The sequence below is a fragment of the Dermacentor albipictus genome, chromosome 1, assembly GCF_038994185.2.
Source record: "Dermacentor albipictus isolate Rhodes 1998 colony chromosome 1, USDA_Dalb.pri_finalv2, whole genome shotgun sequence".
Taxonomy (NCBI): Eukaryota; Metazoa; Arthropoda; class Arachnida; order Ixodida; family Ixodidae; genus Dermacentor; species Dermacentor albipictus.
In genome coordinates, this window is record NC_091821.1 from 116,508,612 (window position 1) to 116,529,798 (window position 21,187).

A 21,187-nucleotide genomic window follows, 5' to 3' on the forward strand; every position below is an offset into this window, starting at 1 on the left:
AGACACCATTCATATTTACTAGTAGTGGCTATTCGATTCAAGGTTGCTGATCGGTTACTATTTGGAAATTTCAAATATTCACACACCCCCCTACTGACAATTTGTACCTTTGAAAAATGCTACGTCGGATCTTAGCCAGGTCCAACCTGTATTCTATTTTCTCTTTCAGGTCCATGTTTCATGTTATTTGCGCAGCATTCCCACAATACAGATAATAAACTCATCAAAGTGCTGCAGATTGAATTAACCATACACTATTTCTTCAGCAATGTGTGTGCAAAGGAAGTTCATTCTTTCACAGCAAGGGATGGAAGTGTGAACGTTCATAGTGAATTTTTATTTTTTAAATAAAAGGTGTTACAGCTCCAGAGCCATTAATTTAAATACCATTCCCATGCAAAAAGTACAAGTATGAGTAATCGGACAAGATTTCAATTACATGCCGCTAAAATTGACTCATAAGCAGCTTTCTGCTATATCATAAATGAAAAAACTCAACTTCAAGCAAGAACAAGCCCCCCGATTCATTTTGATGCAGGAACTTATAATACATTTAATAAAACAATTCGAACAGTAAAAATGCTCAGAAGCTTTACACTGAAGTTTCATCTTTCAGTATAAGAATATTACAGTCCTTACATTCAGGTTGCATCATCATCAGGAACAAACCCTCCATATGCCAGTTTTGTTGGCCTATCTAGTTCAATAAAACAGTATCTCACATCAGGCATGCGCATACAAGACTAGATATCCGAGCACAATGAACCTTCTGATGTTTCTATGCATCACCGTACAAAAATATATTACAAATGATACAAATCACTGCACACCACCACAATCTGAAAGACCAGAACAAGTGCCCTAAATTATGGCACTCACCAAAAACAACAAGGCTTGTTGTATGTTGTACAAAAGAGAAATGCTGCTTGTTATTATACTATATAATATTTTGCATAGTCTAAGATTTCTTCTGGTTCCAACGATGTCTTGGTAAGTATTGCAACGCCCATAATGAAAGGCAGGCACATTTTTAAAAGTAGATGGGTGGGTGGGCGTGAGCACCCTTGGTGCAATAAGTTGGTTGCCACAGTCTCTGTCCTCAATGCAGTGAAGATAAAAACAATGGAAATATCAAAATGTCACAACATAATCAGTAAACTGCAACAGAATCCGTCGATATTGATGCAATTAGGCTAGTGGTTGCTGGTCTGCAGCACGTGTCCATTTGATTAAAGTCTCTGGGGAACGATACAAGAATATCAGTTTGGCAAACAGGTCTTCTTCAAGGCTTAATTCACGGCTCTCCCGCACAAGGTAGATGTCGAGGCAAAGCTGGAGCACACGATCCACATTAGGCATGTCGTCAAACATGATGGTGAACGAGCTGCCAGCCATGAAACCACGAATCAAACGGGAAACGACGAGCACGAAGGTGGTGTACAGCCCTACAATTCTGCAATGTTACAGTTGAAAGGTTATTACAAAGCAAGGCAACAAGTATACTCAAGGCAAATGCATAGCACTCTTCTATATCTGGAATGTTCCTTTGCAGAGACAGCCAATGAATGAAACATTAGGATAGACGTAGCCTTCAGACTTGTACATGCAGTTAAGTAGTTACTCCAAAATACAATTAAACAGTGTTGCACAATAACACATGCGATTCACAAGCAATGACAGTGTGTAATAGACACTCCTAATGGGGTACGAGGATTGGCTCCAGACTTAATGATGAGCAAAGTGCAGACCATTAAATTGTTCAATTTTCTTTTTCCATTCTGCTAAATAATGCACTATTCCATAAAGACACCCTGAACCACCCCTTGGACTAGGTGAAATAACGTCCGTGGGAAGAATACGCTGCTGTGAACATCTCCGCCAAGTTTTGCTGTTGCACATGGTGCGTGGAGCTTGCAAGAGGAGTGTGAAGTCACCTTTCTCCAAACGCTTTCTTTTCAACGGAAGCCTGCTCCTCATTCTCTTCTGGACACTTTATTTCGTAATAAAGCAGATTTCCATACGCTACGTAGCGTAAATACCGTGGCCGCCACGGCGTGCCGCTATGAGTCCACTGGCTAAGCGCACTGTGGCTTGCCGAGGACAACTACGTTTGGCTTAAGTTTAGCGTGTCATAGGCACCAAAATTGGAAGTAGTGGCGTCTGCGTTAACATCCAAAATCAACTTGAACTGCCTGCCACGGTGACATTCAGTAGGCAGAGCATTGTGGTCATGCCCTGCTCCTCCGTAGCTTTCGCGGTGCAAGGCATTGTAGAAGGAGCAGAAGCACCGCGAAGGGAGTATTTGATTGCCAATAAGTCCGCTTCTTCTGAACGCATTGAAGTACTTGTTGCGGCAAAGAATTTCTGAACTAGGCTATTTTCACTTCGAATACTTTTCTACACTTCAATAAAAAGTGGTTCACAGCCTCTTTAGGAGCATAGTAGTGTACAACATAGGCAATAGCATGCCTCAGGTGAATTAATATTCCACAAATTTTACCTCAGACATTTTAATTTTGAATTTCCTACCAGCAGGAACTACAGCTAAACATCGATATAACAAAGTATTTAACTCTCTGTAACTTGTCCTCAGAACACCATGTATTTTGAACTTCAATATAACTAAACGTGTTTACACACAGTTTCAATTTAATGAAATTTCACTGTTGCTGTGAAGGAATACAGAGACAACAAATGGAAATTTTTGCAGACGCAAATTACCAAATGGTTGAATTACTTGAGGCAGCTTACAAATGCACCTCTCAAATTGCATGAAGTGCGACCGACAATGACCGCCCAAGTGTAGCAGTGTCATGTCCAAGTGCGATAAGGTCCTATCATTCCTTGCACACTGTATGCTTTAGGTGCGAGTGAAAGCGTGCAAGCCAAGATGGATGGTGGCATGAGGGGAAAGGGGGAGGAAGCTTGTGGTAATGTGATCAAGTGTGCGCCAAGCCGATGGGGGCAGGTTGGCACATGCCTTCTTTTCTAGTGTGTCCCTGGCTGTGCAGGGCTGTTGGGGTAGCTGAGTGCATTTGCAGCCTACGCGACCTGTTTCATAGGCAATTTGCTACGTGTGCAAAGACTTTGCAAGCTGAGATCTCGTGGCATCACGCGCTGTCTTCCCACGCGTTTAGTGCTGGCGGTTATGTAATCTCAAGTTTCGGAGATGCATTGAAGCGAGAGGCAGGCAAACTATTCACTCTCCACTGGCTATGCTTGTCATGATAGCGTCATTCCACTGCAGGCGACACTATCAGACATGGCGGCAGAGTAGACGCTAAAGCTTGACTGGCTTCGCTTCGTAATGTCGATGTGAAGATATCATTGACGCAGCATGAAACCATATTTTTCGTTGCCAACTCTCAAATTTAACAAAATAATTTTATTTTTCTCATTGGAATTTTCTTTTTCAGTGTGCCCAATAATTCGGAAAACATTGCGGCCCCTTTCATGTAAAAAAAAAATGCATCAGCGACTGTACTTACTTGCATAAAAGATGGAATTTCAATATAAAAAAATTATGATATAACGAAGCAAATTGCTTATTTTACTGACTCCATTACATCAAGGTGTAACTATATTCCTCCCATGACAACAATTGAGTATTGTACGTCACAGAACTTATGAATTGCAACAAAAGCTGCAATCACAGCTAGCTGCTTTGTTCATAACATCACATGTGGTGCACACATAACACGGACATTAAAATTCACAAGCACCATGTGACAGGACTTTGCTAATGCACTGCAGATTGCCCAATGTAATCTTTTGGAGCCTTATGTTATTTCTTATGTGGAATGTAGACAAAGGGTTAAGACAGGTTGAAAGGTTTTATAAACAACTGCTCTGCAATGCACTACTGTAGAAAAATAGCAGACAAAGCTGTTCTCAATTAGAAGATGTTTCAGAATAAAAGCTTACCCATATCCTGTTAGTTGTGAGAGGGCTTGAGGGAAGACTTTGTCGTTGAAGACAACTAGACTCAAGTCAGTGCATGCGCCTTGATCGTCACGCAGGAACGGGTACGGATACGAATCTGTGCAGTGCTCTTGTACTTCCCACCATTCACTGCGAGCACTCAAGTTGTTGAAGGCTCCTGTTCGCAGTCGAAGAGTCAAGTTGCGGTATGCATCCATGCCAGGTGTGTCTAGTGCATGAATAACGTCAGACTTGCCCTTGCGTGGTACCAGGAGGAAGCGTGGCAAGATGGTAGGTACCATAACACTAGTTTGGTTTCCATTAAGCATGCTCGCCAAACTCTGCCGCACACCTTTATCAGAAAGTAGCACTGTGTGCTCATTGCCGACAACTTTCTCTGCGTTGGTGTTATCCACTAATCGAGAGAAGGCCCAGCTGAGACGAAGGGGCACAGTTGCATCTGAGCGGTTCAACTCTGCAATAAGGGCCTCCTGGCTCGGGGGACTCACTGTCCATATGGCAGTTGAGTTGCCATTCAAGGTCACCACAGCGACATCGGCTGCATCATAATTGGCCAGAAATGCTTGGGCTGCTGCACTGGACTTGTACTCCGCCTGGATTGAACAACACATCCATCAGAATGATAGCTTTGAAGATGATTTCAATCTGCCTAAATGTAATCATGTCAAAGCAGATGCCCGTTTTTCATAACAGCTTTTACAGCTTAGATTAGATTATGTGGTTTTTACATGCCAAAACGACGATCTGATTATGAGGCATGCCATAGTGGGGGAAATTTTGACTACCTGGAGCTAATGTGCACTTAAATCTAAGTACATGGGTGTTTACGGATTTCGCACCCACTGACATGCAGCCACCATGGCCGAGATTTGATCCTGTGACCTAGTGCTTAGCAGCTCAACACCAAAGCCACTAAGCAACCACGGTGGGTGGCTTTTATAGCTATAGAGTTAATTATGAGCACACAAATAGTAATACAAAGCTCAAGCTCAATTTTAAAAAATTATAATTTAACAAAATATTTTCTATTTCTCTTTCATTTCAGATCATGATTCTTTTTTCTCAGCTGAACAAAGTAATTTTGTATTGCTGATTTAGTTTCAACAAAAGCTTTGCGCATCTCACACATATACACATGCACATCAGCAGCCAATGAGCATTTCACCAGGGGCCCACAAGGCATTATGGAGCAGTGCACATCACTCATTATTATGGCATAGTGATCATGCTGGCACTTATGATTAGACATATCAATAGGGACTGCTGACGGTTCCTGTGCACTGGCAGCACACAGTTCTAGCTATCCCATTTCACAGATTTATGGGGCTTGGCATAGCATGAAATGCGTGTATTGTATTTGACAGTGCCCATACTATAGGGAGATGGCTAAATGTTAAAGACAGCACAAAGAGTTTTTAAATACACATAAAACATGCAGATGAAATAAAAAACAATGCCAATCAACTTTCAAGTTAAGCTTTGCTGAGAACAGTATGAATCCTCTTGCAAATGTTCAACCAGTTACGATATTCAAGCTCTCAAATAATCTAACAGGTCCTTTTGCCATGCTGTTTTTTAAACACTCACCCAGGGAGGACCAGAAAATCAGTGAATATGTGCTGGCATGGAGGTTAAAAGGGAGACGGTAACACAAAAGAGAAAGAGAAGGCCATGCTGCTTTAAAAGTGGCCAGATGACAACTGGCTATAAAAGCCCAGTAACAAGGGTTGCCAATATCCTACTTCTCTCAGTGCAAGTGGGTGGAAAATTACCAAATGGGGAGCTGTAATCTGCTGACAATTTTGAGGACTCTGCTGTTTCATCCTTCCACAGCCTAGTTTCCTTGAGGTTGTCCTTGAGTCATCAGAGGCTTGTTGGACCACAGATTTAGCAGAAATCAACATTCTGTGTGTACTATAACCATTTAGCAGCTAAAAGCCAGCATGGTTTGCTCACAGTGTAGCCAGACTTTTGCAGGTTTCATTGATTGTTTATAGTGATGGCATCTGTAGTTCTTTTCATAAACGTCACTACCAGTAAAATCTAGTGTTTTTGTCACTATATGCAGTTACTAATTATAGCAGATAACCTGCGGACCATTAGAGTTACAGAATGGATGCCAAAGGAAGGAAACCACAGTCGAGGACGGTAGAAAATTAGGTGGGGTGATGAAATTAGAAAAGTTGCAGGTACAAGTTGGAATCCGCTAGCTCAAGACAGAGGTAATTGGGAGAGGCCTTCATCCTGCAGGGGACATAAAAAAATAGGCTGATGATGATGAGATGATGATGTAGTTGCCAATTACACAGTTACCATTTCGGTTCTGTTTGTTGAAGGTTGTCACTTGGTTCAGATTTTCTTTTCTCTTTCACCATCACACACACACACACACACACACACACACACACACACACACACACACACACACACACACACACACACACACACACACACACACACACACACACACACACACACACATGTATATATATATATATATATATGGGGCAATCATTTTTAAGTTTTACAGAATTTTTAAATATTGCCTGTTCCAGATAACACAATTCTAGTCCTTGAGCTGGATTATTCAGAGAGGCGGAAATTACTTGCATGAGAAATCGAAACATTCAACTGATTAACATAAATTCACTAATTCTTATTTACTTTACGAGAAATATAGCAATTTACGAATTGTAGCCGGTGAGCTTGCAAGGCGTATCCACATGGAATGAATTTCTAGAATGACACCAGTTTGGAGATATGCACCATCAAACTCGCCATACAAATGCACTGTTGTTCCACTTGACAAAATGCTCCTGTATGCATTGAAGCACAAAAGTAACTGGAATGCCCATGTATTTCGTCTTGCACTTTGCCACATATCTCAAAACTGGTATAATCCTGGAAATTCAATATATGCCATAATGCAACTAATTATGAAGTTACCTAGTTAATGTTTGTTACTTTGTTGAATATGTGTTCTGATTTCTCATGCTAGTAATGTTGGCCTCTTCAACGAATACAGCTCAAGGACAAGAACTGTGCTACCTGTCACAGGCAATTTTTAAAAATTCTGTAAAACTTAAAACTTATCATCCCGTATATTCAAAGTTATTTTTGAAACCGAGAACATTTCATGAACCAGCATTACATAAAACCACTTCAACAAACTGTATTTGGTTGCTTGTCTAACTTCAGAATAAAGGTTGCCTGCGCCGACCTAAACACAAACATAAATAAAAAATACTGTTGGCCAGTACTTCACACTTAGTAGGCATTGATGCCCATCAAAGATACATATAATGTAAGAAAGTTAAACAATGGGAGACAAGTTTCAAGCGGTAGCTCTGGGTGCCAATTCCAGGCATTATGATAAAAATGAAAGAAATCAGGCAACAAAGCTTTTATGGGAACAAAAAATATTAGCCACACATCTATGTTATAAAACCAGACCATTATGAAACATAACACAAGTTCATTTAAGAAGCTATTGCTTGAGCCAAAGTCTAGTTTCTCTTATTCAACTACATCTAAATTGGAGAAATATCCTCACAAGGCCAGGCAACCACTCGCCAAATTTGAAATAAGTGTGTTGCACCTGAAAATAGTTCAATTGTAGTGACTTTTAGAAACGGATAAATAAACATAATTCTGGGATTTCACAAGCCAAAATCATATAATCATGAGGCACACTGTAGCGGGGGCTCCGAATACATTTTGACCACCTGGAGTTCTTTAACGTGCACCCAATGCGTGGTACGCGGGCGTATTTGCATTTCATCCCCATAGGAATGTGGCTGCTGTGGTCGGGATCAAATCCGTAACCTTGAGCTCAGCAGTGCAATGCCATGGCCACCGGGCTACTGCAGCAAGTGGCAGATTTTTACTTCAGCACTTTAAGCTTATGAAAGTAAAAATTTTTAAAGAGAAAGTTTGATAGTGCAGGAAGGCAAACTGGTTTAAGCTACATCTGCTGGAGCATCCAAACTGGACAAATTTCCACTCCTCTCTAATCACCCTACCACAAAGACCTTTTTATAAACAGCTTCATATCTTTACTCTGTCAGTTGTGTCCAGTCTCAGTGTCGACTTTCATTATAGTTTTTTCCTTTTTTTTAACCTAGCTGATTATTTATTGTTGTACTGTATACGAAAATCAGCATATTTTATGTGTTCATGAATCCCATTATTTTAAATTATTTCTTTTGCACTTTTGTAATACTTCAGCTGATGACTTGCTCATAATACGATAGTTTTGCCAAATAATTTTGGGTTATCTGTTCTTTTATATGCTTTAATGCATTCTCTAATATCCTCACTTTGTGTTCTAGAATTGATACCTTGTTACCCCTATGTTGCAACTAGATGTTTTTTACATATCCTTCACGATTTTTTTCATAGTCATGCATTATTGTATGTTGTCTATTAATCCCCTCTCCCCTGCACACACCTGCACACACCAATGTAAGCAAACACACATGCACGTGTACAGACACACACATTGCCTTGGTTCTGGGCTCTTGAGAATGGAAAGAAAACAGGCTGAGCTGAAGAATGTATCTATATCTCCTGAATCGTATTTTTACAAGAGCCATGTAACTAAAATTTCATATACGCTATATTTTAATGTTAAATTTGTTTGCTCTAAGTGCTCTATCATGATAGTATGCTTTATAGAATTTCATATATGACAGAGTTACTTGATGTTTTTATATTTGTTTTTTGTTATATTCATCAATGAACCCTTCTAATTTGCAAGTGCACTTCTCTGCACTGCGCATTTGCCCAACCAATGACTGCACAGCATGGTAACCACTCAAATGCAGACAAAATGCTAACTACCCAGGCTGTGTTTTATCTCTTGCACATGGTTTCATCACGAGAGCCACGTATACATTTTCCATGTCATAGTAAAGTAAACTGTGCTAATAAACATTGTTCTTAAAAATGACTATGCTGCCATTAGTTGGGCAAGCTACCTAGCAGAAAAGCTAGCATTACAATTATGAACAGGCTTAACTCAAGGTTTTTCTTCCATCAGTCACTTTTTTTTTTGCTAAGGCATAAATTCACATACCTTAGTAGTGGTGGCCTAGTGTGAAAATTTTTGCACTTTAGATTTACTTGAACAGGGAATTGTCACTATTATATCTTGATATTGCACAGTTTAATGTGAAGTTGTTGATGTTGTATTACGTTGTTTAACATGTTTTTTTTTTTCATTTCAATCAGTAGTTTGGCACTGTTATTGTCTATTGTAATCTTGACATAATCCTTGTTTTATGCCGTGTATATGGGGAGTCGGCGCTCTCAAGTGAATTTATTTTCACTTTTTGCCCAAGCATACCCACATTATAATGATGCAAATTAACAGAACTTGAACTTCTTCTGAAACATGTTTATTAACGGAAGTCTTCTCCTCTCTCTTTTTGGGCGCTATATTTCTCACATAGCAGATTCCCACACGCAACGCAGCTGCTATTGGCCAATAGCTGACATCAATAAAGAAGGGTGTTTGGATCAGTGCACTTCTTACTGTTACAGTGTATATTTACTGACACAGTTTAATAAATAGGCTGAAGTAAGCAAAAATCTGCTTTTGAATTTCGATAAAAAATATGTACTTCTGGGAGAAGCTGACTATCATCTGCTCACGCTCGACCGTGGTCGCCCTCATAGGAAGTAAACTTCGACCAGACTGCTTATTGGTGTCATAGCCATTGGGTCTCGCTAATTTTGATTAGTTTTGAACACACAACTTGACACATCTTCATAAAGAAACAACTGTTTATTTCCTAGCAGTACAAACATGGTGTTTGCCAGTCACCACCGCGTGATAATGTCCTGGCTCTAGAAAGTGCGCGACAGCCCGCATCAGCCAGGGGAAAGCCGCTGCCAGCTTTGGGAGTAATGTGATACGCTGCCTCTGCCAGCAGAGGTCCCATTCTCTCGTGAGAAGCAGGCGCTGGCTGGCCAGTGCCTCTTCTTGGACAGCTTAAGGATGTCAGTCACTGGCTTGATTTAGCAACCATTGCGATTTGTGTGTCGTTGTGATGCCACAGTGTCACCTGCTGTTCCAGTTGCCTGTGCATGAGGGCTCTATGCATCTCTTGGCGGCTCTTGTGCCTCCCCCCTCTGAAGTGTGCAGCACCGGCTGAGTTGTGCGTGCATGTTGTTTGCTGTTCGAGCTAGGGAATCTCCACATGGGATCCACTGTTCCTCCCGTGATTTTGGTCTCCCATGCATTTTTACTTTTGGATATTATCCTGACAATGCCTCTGCAGCTGTCTGTCTGTAGTTTTTGTCAGGAAAGAATGCACTTTGCTCTGATGGGTTATGATGGCGGGCATCCAAGCTAGAGTTCCACGAAAATTTCGCATGAACAATGGCTGCCCTGGGTCAAATTTCATGAAGTTATTTGTGGGTTCCTCCTCATGGCATGCTGCTAATGGAGTCTTCAGGCTAAGTGGCGTTGTCACGTTTTTGCCCAATAAGAGTTCATCTGGAGTCTTGTGTGTAGCCACTGATGATTTCTCAAGTTCTAGGATTTCTTGTGCCTCAGAAGGTGGGTTGAGCTCCTCATTCAAGGTCATGTGAAGAGCTAGCGGCACTTCACCTTTTAGAACTCTTGGTGTAGCCTCAGTTTGCAAGCAGATGTTCAACGGCTAGCTAATCAATATGCCTGTTCCACTGTCCGTTGACCATGTCGTCTCGTGCCAAAATCATATCCAGTTTTGATAGAATCAAGGTGTTGATACCAGTGATTCCGATGTCCAGAGCTTGGAACCAGTCTAGTCTGAGGAGCCTAGCTTCTTTGCCTTGTACGAAGTGCAGGTACAGTTGTGGGGTTTCGCGATTTAACAGCACTTCCACAAGACAGCGTTCTAACAGCTACAGTTTTTGTCCAGACCATACATTCAGAGCAAGGTCTGTAGGCTGCAGCTGTGAAGAAGATGAAGGCCAGAAGTGTTGAAAAGTCTCATTGCTGATCACCGAATGAGATGCTCTGGAGTTCATCTCCATCAGCAGTGACTGCCCGTTCACAGTCCGATTGTGATCAGTGTTGACGAACCCGCACTCACACTGTTCGTGGTGAAGAGATCTCCCACTGAGTCAGTCTGGGACATCAGTTGCAGATTCCCAAGTTGCTGAGGTGCTGTGGATGCGTGCATTTGCTATTGCAGAGCTGTGGAGTTCCAATTCTTCTTGCAGAAGCAAGCTACGATGATGTGGCCTTTTTTGGAGCAATATGCTCACATCGATGATTTTTCCTTGCAATCGACTGGCAAATGCATTCCGTTGCATCGGAGACATGGTTTGTTACTCACATTTGGCTTGTGTGGTGCTGAAGCTCTGGTGCCATGTGCTGTGCTTTCTCACTTTCCAGCTTGAAGCTGCAATTGTTGTGCCGCTGATTCTGCTGACAAGGCGAGGGTGTAAGCAAGGTCAAATGTGATGTCACATTCAGCCAGCAGGCGATGATGGTGGTGACTGTTTCATATTCCTCATATGAAGCGATCTAGGAGCATTATGTCCTGAGGCAGAGCAGAGCACTTACTAGCTGTAGCTTTTGTCACTGACGTGACCATGTTGAGGGCTGTGGATGTGCTGACTGCTGCTGATGGCCTGGAAGCTGGCAGCGTCCATGTCAGGCATGTTCCAAAGTTACAGTTATGTGCAATGTTGCATAGCGCTGCAACATATTCAGCAATTGTTTCTGTCGGTGCCTGGCTTCCTTGATGGAAAAAGAAGCGACTCTGCAGCTCGTTGGGCTTTGTGCCGAAGTGCTTGTTGAGGCATTGCAGTATAGCCCCAAACTCAATCTCCGAAGAAAACTAGCCTCAAAGAAACATTCCAGGCATTCTCACCATGCATTCCAGTTTCCTCCATGGGAGAACTCCAGTATGTAACCAAAGTTTTATGGTCGATCTTGTTGGTTTGCTAATTCCTCATCGCCAATTTAACATGGCAATGGCGATAAAGAAACAATTGCTTATTTCCTAGCAGTACAAACGCGACGTTTGCCAGCCAGCACCTTACAGGAGAAGGTCCCGGCTCCAGAAAGCTTGTGACAGCGTGCATCAGCCATGAGGCAGCTTTGGCTCCCAGCTTCAGCAGTAATAGAGTGTTGCAGCTGAGCGTCCTTACGGTCTGCTCCACTCCGAGTAGTCTTGCTAAGCCACAGCGGAGCTGCAGGTGATTTTCATGTTTTAGTTATATGTTTAGTGTAGCGGAGAGGACCTTTTGTAGTTGCAGAGCCCTCAACCCAAATTCAGGGTAATGAATGAAAATAAGAACATCCATTGATCACTTTTATAAAGTAAAACGAATATATATAACTTATTTGTCCGTGAAGTATCTAGATGTGTGCTTGTAATGTGTTACCAGTCCATTTTATCCAGTGAAAAATAAAGCGCCGTCTTGGGGAATGCCACGTGATAGCCAGCGAGCTTGCTTTTGCATCCAATCCAATCCTTTCTGATGCCAATGCTAGCCAATGTGCTGCGCAGCACGCTCCGCTCAGGCAGCTTGTAAGCGGACCGTGTTTGTCGCTCCGCCAGCCCGCTTGCGGCTAAGCAGAGGGCGCGTGCGCATTCACGCTTCCGCTTTGCTCAGCTGCTGAGCGGAGCATAAAAAAACCAAGCTAAAACACTCTACTATGATATGCCGCCTCTGTCAGCAAAGGTTCCACTACCGCGTGATGAGCAGGCACCGGCTGAGCAGTGCCTCTTCTGGGACATCTCAACGACGTTGGTCACATAATGGTTTGGTTTGGTGTGGTTCTTTTTGAACTCTCAACTTTTTTTAACGGCATATACGGTTAAACGTCGATCTAAAGGCAGTAAAATCGGTAATTTGCTTCACTATATGAAAATTTCACATTGAAAGTTGACGTTTTATGCAAATAAGTACTGTCGCTGATCGATTTTTCTTACAAGGGGCCACAGACTTTTCCAAATTATTGCACAATCGAAAAAGCAAACTTGAATGAGAAAACCATTCATTTTAATGAATTTGGGAGTCAGCGACGAATGATACAGTTTCATGCCATGTCGATGCTATCTTCACATCGGTGGTACTAATTAAGCGAAGCCAGCCACACTTTCGCGTGCACTCCACGCCTGTGGCTGATAGCATTACCCCGACTGACGACGCTATCATGAAAAGCGCCGGCAGCGGGAAGAGAGTGCTTCGTCTCCCTCTCGCTCTAACGGGTCACCAAAACTCAAGATCTCCAATACTAAATGCATGGGAAGACAGCTTACATGATGCCACACCGTCTCGGCACACCCGCTCTTTGCACACGCGGTAGATTACCCCTAAAGCAGGATGCGTGGCTGAATATGCGCTCAGCTGCACTTACATCCATGCGCAGCCACGGCCGGGAAGCGAGCCAGAAATCGAGACCTGCGCAAACTTACACCCCCCCCTGCCTCTTTTTAGCGCTTGATAGCATTACCGCGAGCTCACTCCTCTCCCCCCCTTTCTCTTTGCTCGTGTGGGAATGCGGCACTCATGAGGCCACCATCTTTCTTGTCTCACCCTTGCACAATTTCACTCGCACCTAAAGCACACAGTGCGGAGGGCTTAACGAACTTCGACTTTATACCGAACATGACGCGGCTACACTTGTTGCTCTTGTCACCTGGGTCATTTAAGGTGTGCTTTTGCAAGCAGTTGCTTGCAATTCAGTCATTTCACCATCTGTGCCTACGAAACTTTCAATTTAGGTTCTCGGCATTTCTTTGCAGCGGCAGTAAAATTTCGTCATATTGAAATCGCATACAAACACACTTCGTTATATTGAGGTTCCAAATACATGGTGTTCTATGGATAAGAGGTCATGAAAAGTAAAATACTTCACTATATCGAAAATGCTGTTATATTTAAGTTCATTATATCGAGGTTTAGCTTCATATACATATACGAATTGTGGTCTCGCGCTGTGCTCATGGCGCACACGCTCTGATCGCATGCGCCGGACAACTACTGCAGGTTCGAGCACTCTGAGCTGTCATGCATACAGGGCCCGTGTGCTGACGTGCCATTGCACATGTGCGCCAAGCCGGAGCAGGCGCAGACGTGTAACCCGCCCTATATGCGTGGTGGCTCGGAGTGCTCGAACCCGCAGTCGTCATCCAGAGCACGCATCTCCTGGCCGCTCCTGGCTAGATGCCTTGGCAGACTTCGCTTCGTACTGAGCTACTAACAGCGTTTCAAAATGCGCAAGCTGGATGTGGCTACTACCCGTGGGTCAAGCTGGCGCAGGACCAAGCCAGTCTGCACCACATAGCATGGCCAAACTGGAGCATATGAGCAAGAGTGCCCACTCCAGGACAAAGGACACGCTGCACATACGCACTAAAGTTTCAGGTAGCTGCGGTCTGCTATGTAGCATAGATACTGCAGCTCCTGCGGGGTGCCACGACAAGTCCACTCGCTGAAGGCAACCGCACTTGTGTGTCTTAGGCGCAAAAATCTGAAATAGTGGCATCTATGTGAACATCAAAAATCGAATCTGAACTGCATGCCATGGTGATGCTCAGTAGGTGGAGTGTTGGGGGCACGCCCCGCTCTGCTGAAGCCTTTGCAGTGTAAGGCATTGAAGAAGGAGTGGGAGCACTGTAAAGGGGATCACAGGTGAGCTTTGATTGCCAATAACTTTGCTTCTGCTGAATGAATTGAAGTAAATTTTGCAGCAAAGCATTTCTGAAATAGTCTATTTTAACTTCAAGTGCATTTCTCGACTTCAATAAAAGTTGTTCAAGGCCCCTTTATCGTGCCGACATGGTCAAACAGGTGCCATCAAAATTATTTCAAAGGAAAATGTCAACAGTGTTTAAGTTGGCTGAAAGCAGTGACTCTAGCATGAGCTCATGTTAATGCTTCTTTACATTGTTCATCTTAATTTAAAAATTTTAGTGCTCCAACTTCATTTCAAGTCTTCTTGCATCAACACCAGTGCTTATAAAGCAGGAATGCAGATGCAATTTCAAAGACACAGGCTATTTTCTTCAATGACTTGAGCAGCTGTTCACTGGAAATGTTGACAGACGGCCATGAGAGCAAATGAGAAGTATGGCACTGACCTGCAGACGGACCCAGCTATCATAGGGCAGCTGTCGCAGGTTTCCCTGCTGTGCACTGATCTTGAAGATGGGCTCATAGCCACCAAGGCTCAGCTCCACAGTACAGTCATGTGGGAGAAGGGTCTGGCCAACTGTGTTGCCCAACGAGAAGAGCAGCAGTGGGAACCAGATGACCAAAATGATGGCAAACAGCATGACGCCACCCAAGCCGTACTTGGTGAGTGACGAACGTCGTGAACCCCTAGGAGTTGGGTACTCTTCCTCAGCTCGTCGCTGACACTTGAGCAAGAACACGTTGGCAAATATGTCTTCCATTTTAAGCCAGTTGGTCAAATTCATGCTTGTGTCTGTCCAAATCCAGTCCATGAGCGAACGCAGCTCATATAAGAAAGGAATCAACATGTAGCTGCAGGGAACAAAGAGAGCAAATTGATGCTCACTTAACAACACTGGAAACTGCTTTTTGGCAAACAAAGCAAGAGTGATACATCACATTCAAAAGGACACTTCCATATGTGCTTGGCACTTTTAAAAAATAATGGTGAGGTGAGAGGAATGCGTGCTGATACAGCTGATCAACTTAAAAAATATATGTATACATATAAGGACATAAAGAATAGTGGAAGAAAATTTAATCACACAACTTATGAGCGCCTTCATACTTAAAGTTCAGTACAAGCACACCTATTTAAATATGGGCCTGTACAAATCACTGATAGCTGTAACGAAGGATGTTCATGCCACTGACGGTAGTGTGGTTCTTTCAAATAATAACTCTTAGCATAAAAAAAAAATGATATTTCAACATTTCTGACTATAAAGAAAGCAGTGAACTTTTTCTTGCACTTGAAGCTTGAACTCCCATGTTTACATAGATATTCTTCGCTTTCATTCGAAATACAATGATCTTTATACTAGGACATTTTCAATACAAATCTTTTCAACATTTTCAGACAGTGACCTGCACAATCTTTTTCTCTTCCAATTGCAAATACGAAGGTCTGATCTTTCTAAAAATCCTAACTAGCGAGTATTTTAACATTAAACATTCTACAGCATTTTTCTGCTTTTGATGAAGACAAAACCTGACATGTTATAAACCAATCTGACTACTTTTATTTGAATTCTTTGTGCAGACTGTTGATATATATTTTTGCGTATGGGTACTAAACACGTTGGCATTCACATGCAGCAACGTGTACAGGCAGAATGGTATAAAACACAAAACAGCAACAAAAACCTTGCACTTCCTTTTCCGCTTTTACCTGTGTTCCCAGCACTAGCATTTATAAGTTACAGATTCCGTGTTTTGGACCTACAGCATGTTTAGTGGTTGGTTCTGCCATGATGTTAAATCACAATTTCAAGTAACTACATACAAGAGGCATTTTATATTTTCGTATTGTCTGCGTTTTATTCTTGCCTGCCTGTACATACTTGCATTCTGCAGAGTTGTGTTATGGTCATGCCCTCTCTCTCTGTTTCTTTTTTGAACATCCGTATCATGCAATCAGAGTGGCTATTACCCAGGTCAAAATTTAAGCTTTTTGTGTGCTAGAGACATTTTTGTGAATTTAAATTCACGAGGTAAGACAACCCACAAGTGTCGGTATGTTGGTCAAATGCGATTATTTAGTTTAAGTTTAACATATGTCTTGAGAAGGTTGAGGTGTATGTCATTATTATTAGTCATGTAAACACCTACAAACACCACAAAGTAAAATATGCACTGACGTACAGCTATGGCTACAGACAAACATAGCCGATTTGGGTTCATTTCTCCTTTCAAAGGAAGAAAATACATTTTCATTCTAAAGTTAGGGGTGGAGCTTACGTATGGAAATAATCTGAAGATTTTTTTTCTTTATTCGCTCTTTACTAACATTCAAATTATAGTAGCCCTTTGGTGAGTACTGTAATTTCTCAATGTTACGAGAAGCAAGTACAAAAGAGCAGCTTCAGAGAATTAGAACATTGACAGGGAACTGGAGGTGAGTTGTAATGAAACACATATGGAACGCACAAGTTCATGGTAACACTATAAACTCAACACTAGTGTGAACAAAGATAAAACATATCCAAAGAGAATTACAAATATATAAGCAATCCAAAAGCATTCTTTCTTTTCCATACTTTCTTTTAAGGAAGATTCAGATCAAGTCAACATTGTGTGCTCAGGAACATAATGGAAAGTGATTGCGTACTGAAGCTCACAGTGATTTTATGCAACTAATAACATTGGTTTAGGAAAGCAATCAAGTGGGAAAATGCTCACCAATTTATTACCCTATACTTAAAGTGCACACAGAATGCACATGAACAAATTATTCTAGATATTTTTCAAATTTCTTGCAAGGATTTAGTACTGAGAGAGTTAAATTGAGTATAAATGACACATACCCTTTAAAAAGGAAATAATTAATATAGTTGTACTTCTTGCAGAAGAAGTTGCCCAGGATCCGTGTTGGATAGCCAGACCGTATTTGATATGCAGAGAGGATCAGGTAAATGCACTTGATGAAATACCACAGTTTTGGTGGCAAGTTCTTTTCTTCCACGAAGGGTCGCTGAGAAATGCCTGGCAGCACAAAAAACATCCAGATGTGGATGACAAACACTATGAACACCTGGAAGATCAGCTTGCCCAGGATGTACTTGCGTAGGTAGAGTGCCCGGTCGATCACAATTAGAGCAAACTGGGCCAACAGCATGATAAGGAAAGGCACAGGAACCTGCAAAGGGTACACTTGTTGGTTTTAATGAAATTGAGAAAAAGTCCTTCGTTATTAGTGGCAAAGGCAAATTTATTTTGACATTCTACTGCCACATGGTTACAAGTTTCTTAAATTAAACCACAGACTTACCTCATTTTTCTGAAAATATGAGGCAACGCCATCTTCGGATCCTCCAGTCTGCAATAATAACACTGTCATTAAAGCAGCAATTCATATCTTTAACCATAGCCTATCACACAAAATAAAAAGAGCAAGAAAGTGAAATGCTGCTTGAGGCCACACGTAAATAAACTTAATTATTTACAGGCACTTGACACCTGAAAAGCTTCAAATCATATGCCAAAAAATTTGAAGGCTCACTAATCATAATCATTAAGAAGTACAATTTTGAGGATTAAACTTTGAACACCAAGATGGGTTGACCGAGTTACAGGGTTTAACGTCCCAAAAAAGCACTGGAGGCAATTAGAGGGCTATGGATTCATTTTGACCATGCAAAGCCTGGTATACAAAGTATCTTTGCATTCCACCATTATCTGAATGAGGCTATTGCAATTGGGAATTGAAACTGTGGTCTTGTGCTCAGTTATGCAATACCATAGGCACTGAGCCACTCTGGCGGGACACTTTGTGGCTCAGCCCTTTGTTGGACAATGGGGCAGACTCGCAGCAGCTAAGTGAAGCCTCATTGAGCTTCACTGCACCAATTATTCAATATCACGCCATCATTAAGATCCCTACCAGTCTTTTTTTGGCTATCTCCAGTCACTTCCAATAATGAAAATATTTTTTATAGTGTGTCCAATGCAGGGTTGAAGTGGCTCCTGTGACTGCTGTTAAATGGAATGCTGGTGGTTCCAAAAGCTTAAATTCTTTTCTCCTGCAGGTTATGAAAAGTATAGTTTACAACATAGCAGTTCCCAAACATGCATACATACACCAAAGGCCCAGTAGCCAAAGACCATGATGAAGAAGTTGATGAAGTCACAGAAGAACATGTAGGCATAAACATCTGTAGTTACTCTGTACACAGGGTGCAAAAGATTTTCGAAGAAGTTGCGGAATGGTTCCACGTAGCGGGAAATGCTGAAGGAAAAAAAAAAAAGAAAGAAGGTCATTTGGTTATTATGTACTGAATAGATCCTGACGGGCTAGTTGGTGAGTCGTGACATTGATGAAGCAGCACATTTAAAATGATACATTCACGCACACATCAAGCTGCGTATGTCCTTTTTCATCTGTGCATGAACGTGTCTGTTTGAAATGCACTGCTTCATCAAAGAATTATGTGTTAACTTTTGCAGTGGACATTTGTAAAGGAATTTTTGATCCAGACCACTTATGCATACAAATAGGGCAATTGTAAATAATACAGGCTACCTTCTGGCTGTGAGAAGTGGTTGACTCTCTCTTCAATATGAAAAACTATTATAACTTCAGTACTACCAGCCACATTTTCTATATTCCTGTCATTATGTCCAATATGTTGCAAGAGAGAGCCAACACAAATGTTTAACAGAGCACTAGTCATCATATTGTTCATTTTTTAACCGAATTGCATGCATTTTATTAAACAATGCACTGATCTTGTTGTGAGCAGGAATTGAACATGGCACAGAAAGTGGAGAGGTGAAAACACAGTGCTTTGTCATGCTTAGCATGGCCTACAATGCAAGTGTGGATACCAAAATAGGCAGTGAGCGTTGACAGAACGTAATGCACATGTTTTTGGAAGCACCCATTTCAGGATGGGAAGGTTAATATGCAAGCTAAATGTGGATTTTTTTATATAAGATGTTTTTATCACCAACATAAGAGCACAGTGTTTAATCTTGCTCGCTAAACAAAGCCTGCATTATAATTTGACACAAAAACACAAAAGCATGTAATTTCCAAGGCTGAACATCCCAGAATACTGTGGCTGGCTTCTGAAATGTAAAATGTTTTATAAGCTTCAACAAAATGCAAGACATTGCACATTCCCAGGTAAAACAAACACACATATTTCAAGATATGTTTTTTGCACTCAACATCAGTTGCTAATTTCTTTTTGCAACAAGCCTGCAAATTCATCCTGGGACAGTATATGGTCTGAAAACCTTTAACATTCCTGGCCACACACACAAGCACATTTAGATTGAAATCAATTTTTTCCACAGAATAACAACTCCGCTACGAAAGGGTTAACTCTTTCCTAATCAGGCCATAGAAGATCAATGAAGTTGACAAATTTTTGACATGTTAAACATTGTTAAAACCCCAGGCAGATGGTTAATTAGCAGCAATCCATGTCTTACTCCAAATCATGCGGATATTTTTTGTCTCTCCTTTCTACTATCATGCCAGCCTACCTGCCTGACTGTGCATGTGCGTGTAGTATACAGTGAAAGCGTGTAGTACAGCAAAGGCTCAGAGCTTGCTCTGATTTTGCCTTAGCATGCTATGGTACCTACCAAATCATTAAATTTCATATGACACCTCATGCCACATGGAAGTTCATATGACCTCTCTGAGCCACAAAACATTAAAAGTGCACGCAATACCTCAACAGTTTCAGGACAGATAGTGAAGCTGTTAGCAAACTTCCCAGATGCCCTTTAACTAGGAGTGTTCGAATAGTGAAATTTCTGAATGGAATATCAGTATTTGAGAAAAATGACCTTTGAACATAGAATAGAATATGGGTTTTCTGATTTCTAAATGAAGTGAAACTTAAATTTCTGTGGTGTCTCACCTAAAAATCAGGCACATTTACATAATTTGATACATTCATGTAATGCTGCTTGGCACTGGAGGTTCGCACAATTGAGAATCTTGCAGATAAGAAACAGCTGCTTTCAGTTCTTGAGCAACAATGACAGCAATGAAATGAGAACAGGATGTTACCATCGTCAAATGTGTGCAGAGTGTTGTTTGCTGTAGAAAACTTCAATACTACAGCACTGCACATTGTTTTAAAGGGATGCAAACATGCTGGGACTGGTCAAATAATAAATTGGTTTGCCTAAAAAGAGAGCAAATTTTTATATAGGCTGCATACAAGCAAGACATTCTTATTGAATGAGAGGAAATTATTGAACATAAATTATCTGCCTTCTGTGTTCGCTAAGGAAATGGCACCTCTGTGCAACAACCGCAGCTCTCCTGTGACATAATCATGGAGAACATTCCTTACTTGTATTAGTACCTTTCTTCCTCCAGACTCCAATATTGTGTTGTGATCCCTTGTAGTAAAACAAAAAATAAAATTTGACTATTTTGAATAGTTAATTCTCAAACTGAATGCGAATTGAATTGTGAAAAATATTAGATTCATATATTCTAAATTTCGAATGTTCGCACACCCCTACTTTTGACTTTTTATGACAGCGGGATACACATGCCCCACCAACAGCCAGTAGTAGTTTAACTGGGCTTTTC

General features: G+C 41.5%; 1 protein-coding gene across 4 annotated transcripts in view; it reads right to left on the reverse strand.

Moving 5' to 3' along the window:
* Positions 1-308: 308 nt before the first annotated feature.
* Piezo (piezo type mechanosensitive ion channel component) overlaps positions 309-21,187 on the reverse strand; it is a 228,796-nt gene continuing 207,917 nt past the window's right edge. For all 4 annotated transcript variants that reach the window (XM_065439611.1, XM_065439612.1, XM_065439610.1 and 1 more), the window contains 6 exons: positions 18,706-18,853; positions 17,897-17,944; positions 17,433-17,764; positions 15,033-15,438; positions 3,925-4,535; positions 309-1,453 (listed from right to left, as the gene is read on the reverse strand). In XM_065439611.1, coding sequence (XP_065295683.1) covers positions 1,189-1,453; positions 3,925-4,535; positions 15,033-15,438; positions 17,433-17,764; positions 17,897-17,944; positions 18,706-18,853 — 1,810 coding nt within the window. In that variant the 3' untranslated portion in view covers positions 309-1,188. The remainder of the gene's footprint in view (positions 1,454-3,924; positions 4,536-15,032; positions 15,439-17,432; positions 17,765-17,896; positions 17,945-18,705; positions 18,854-21,187) is intronic.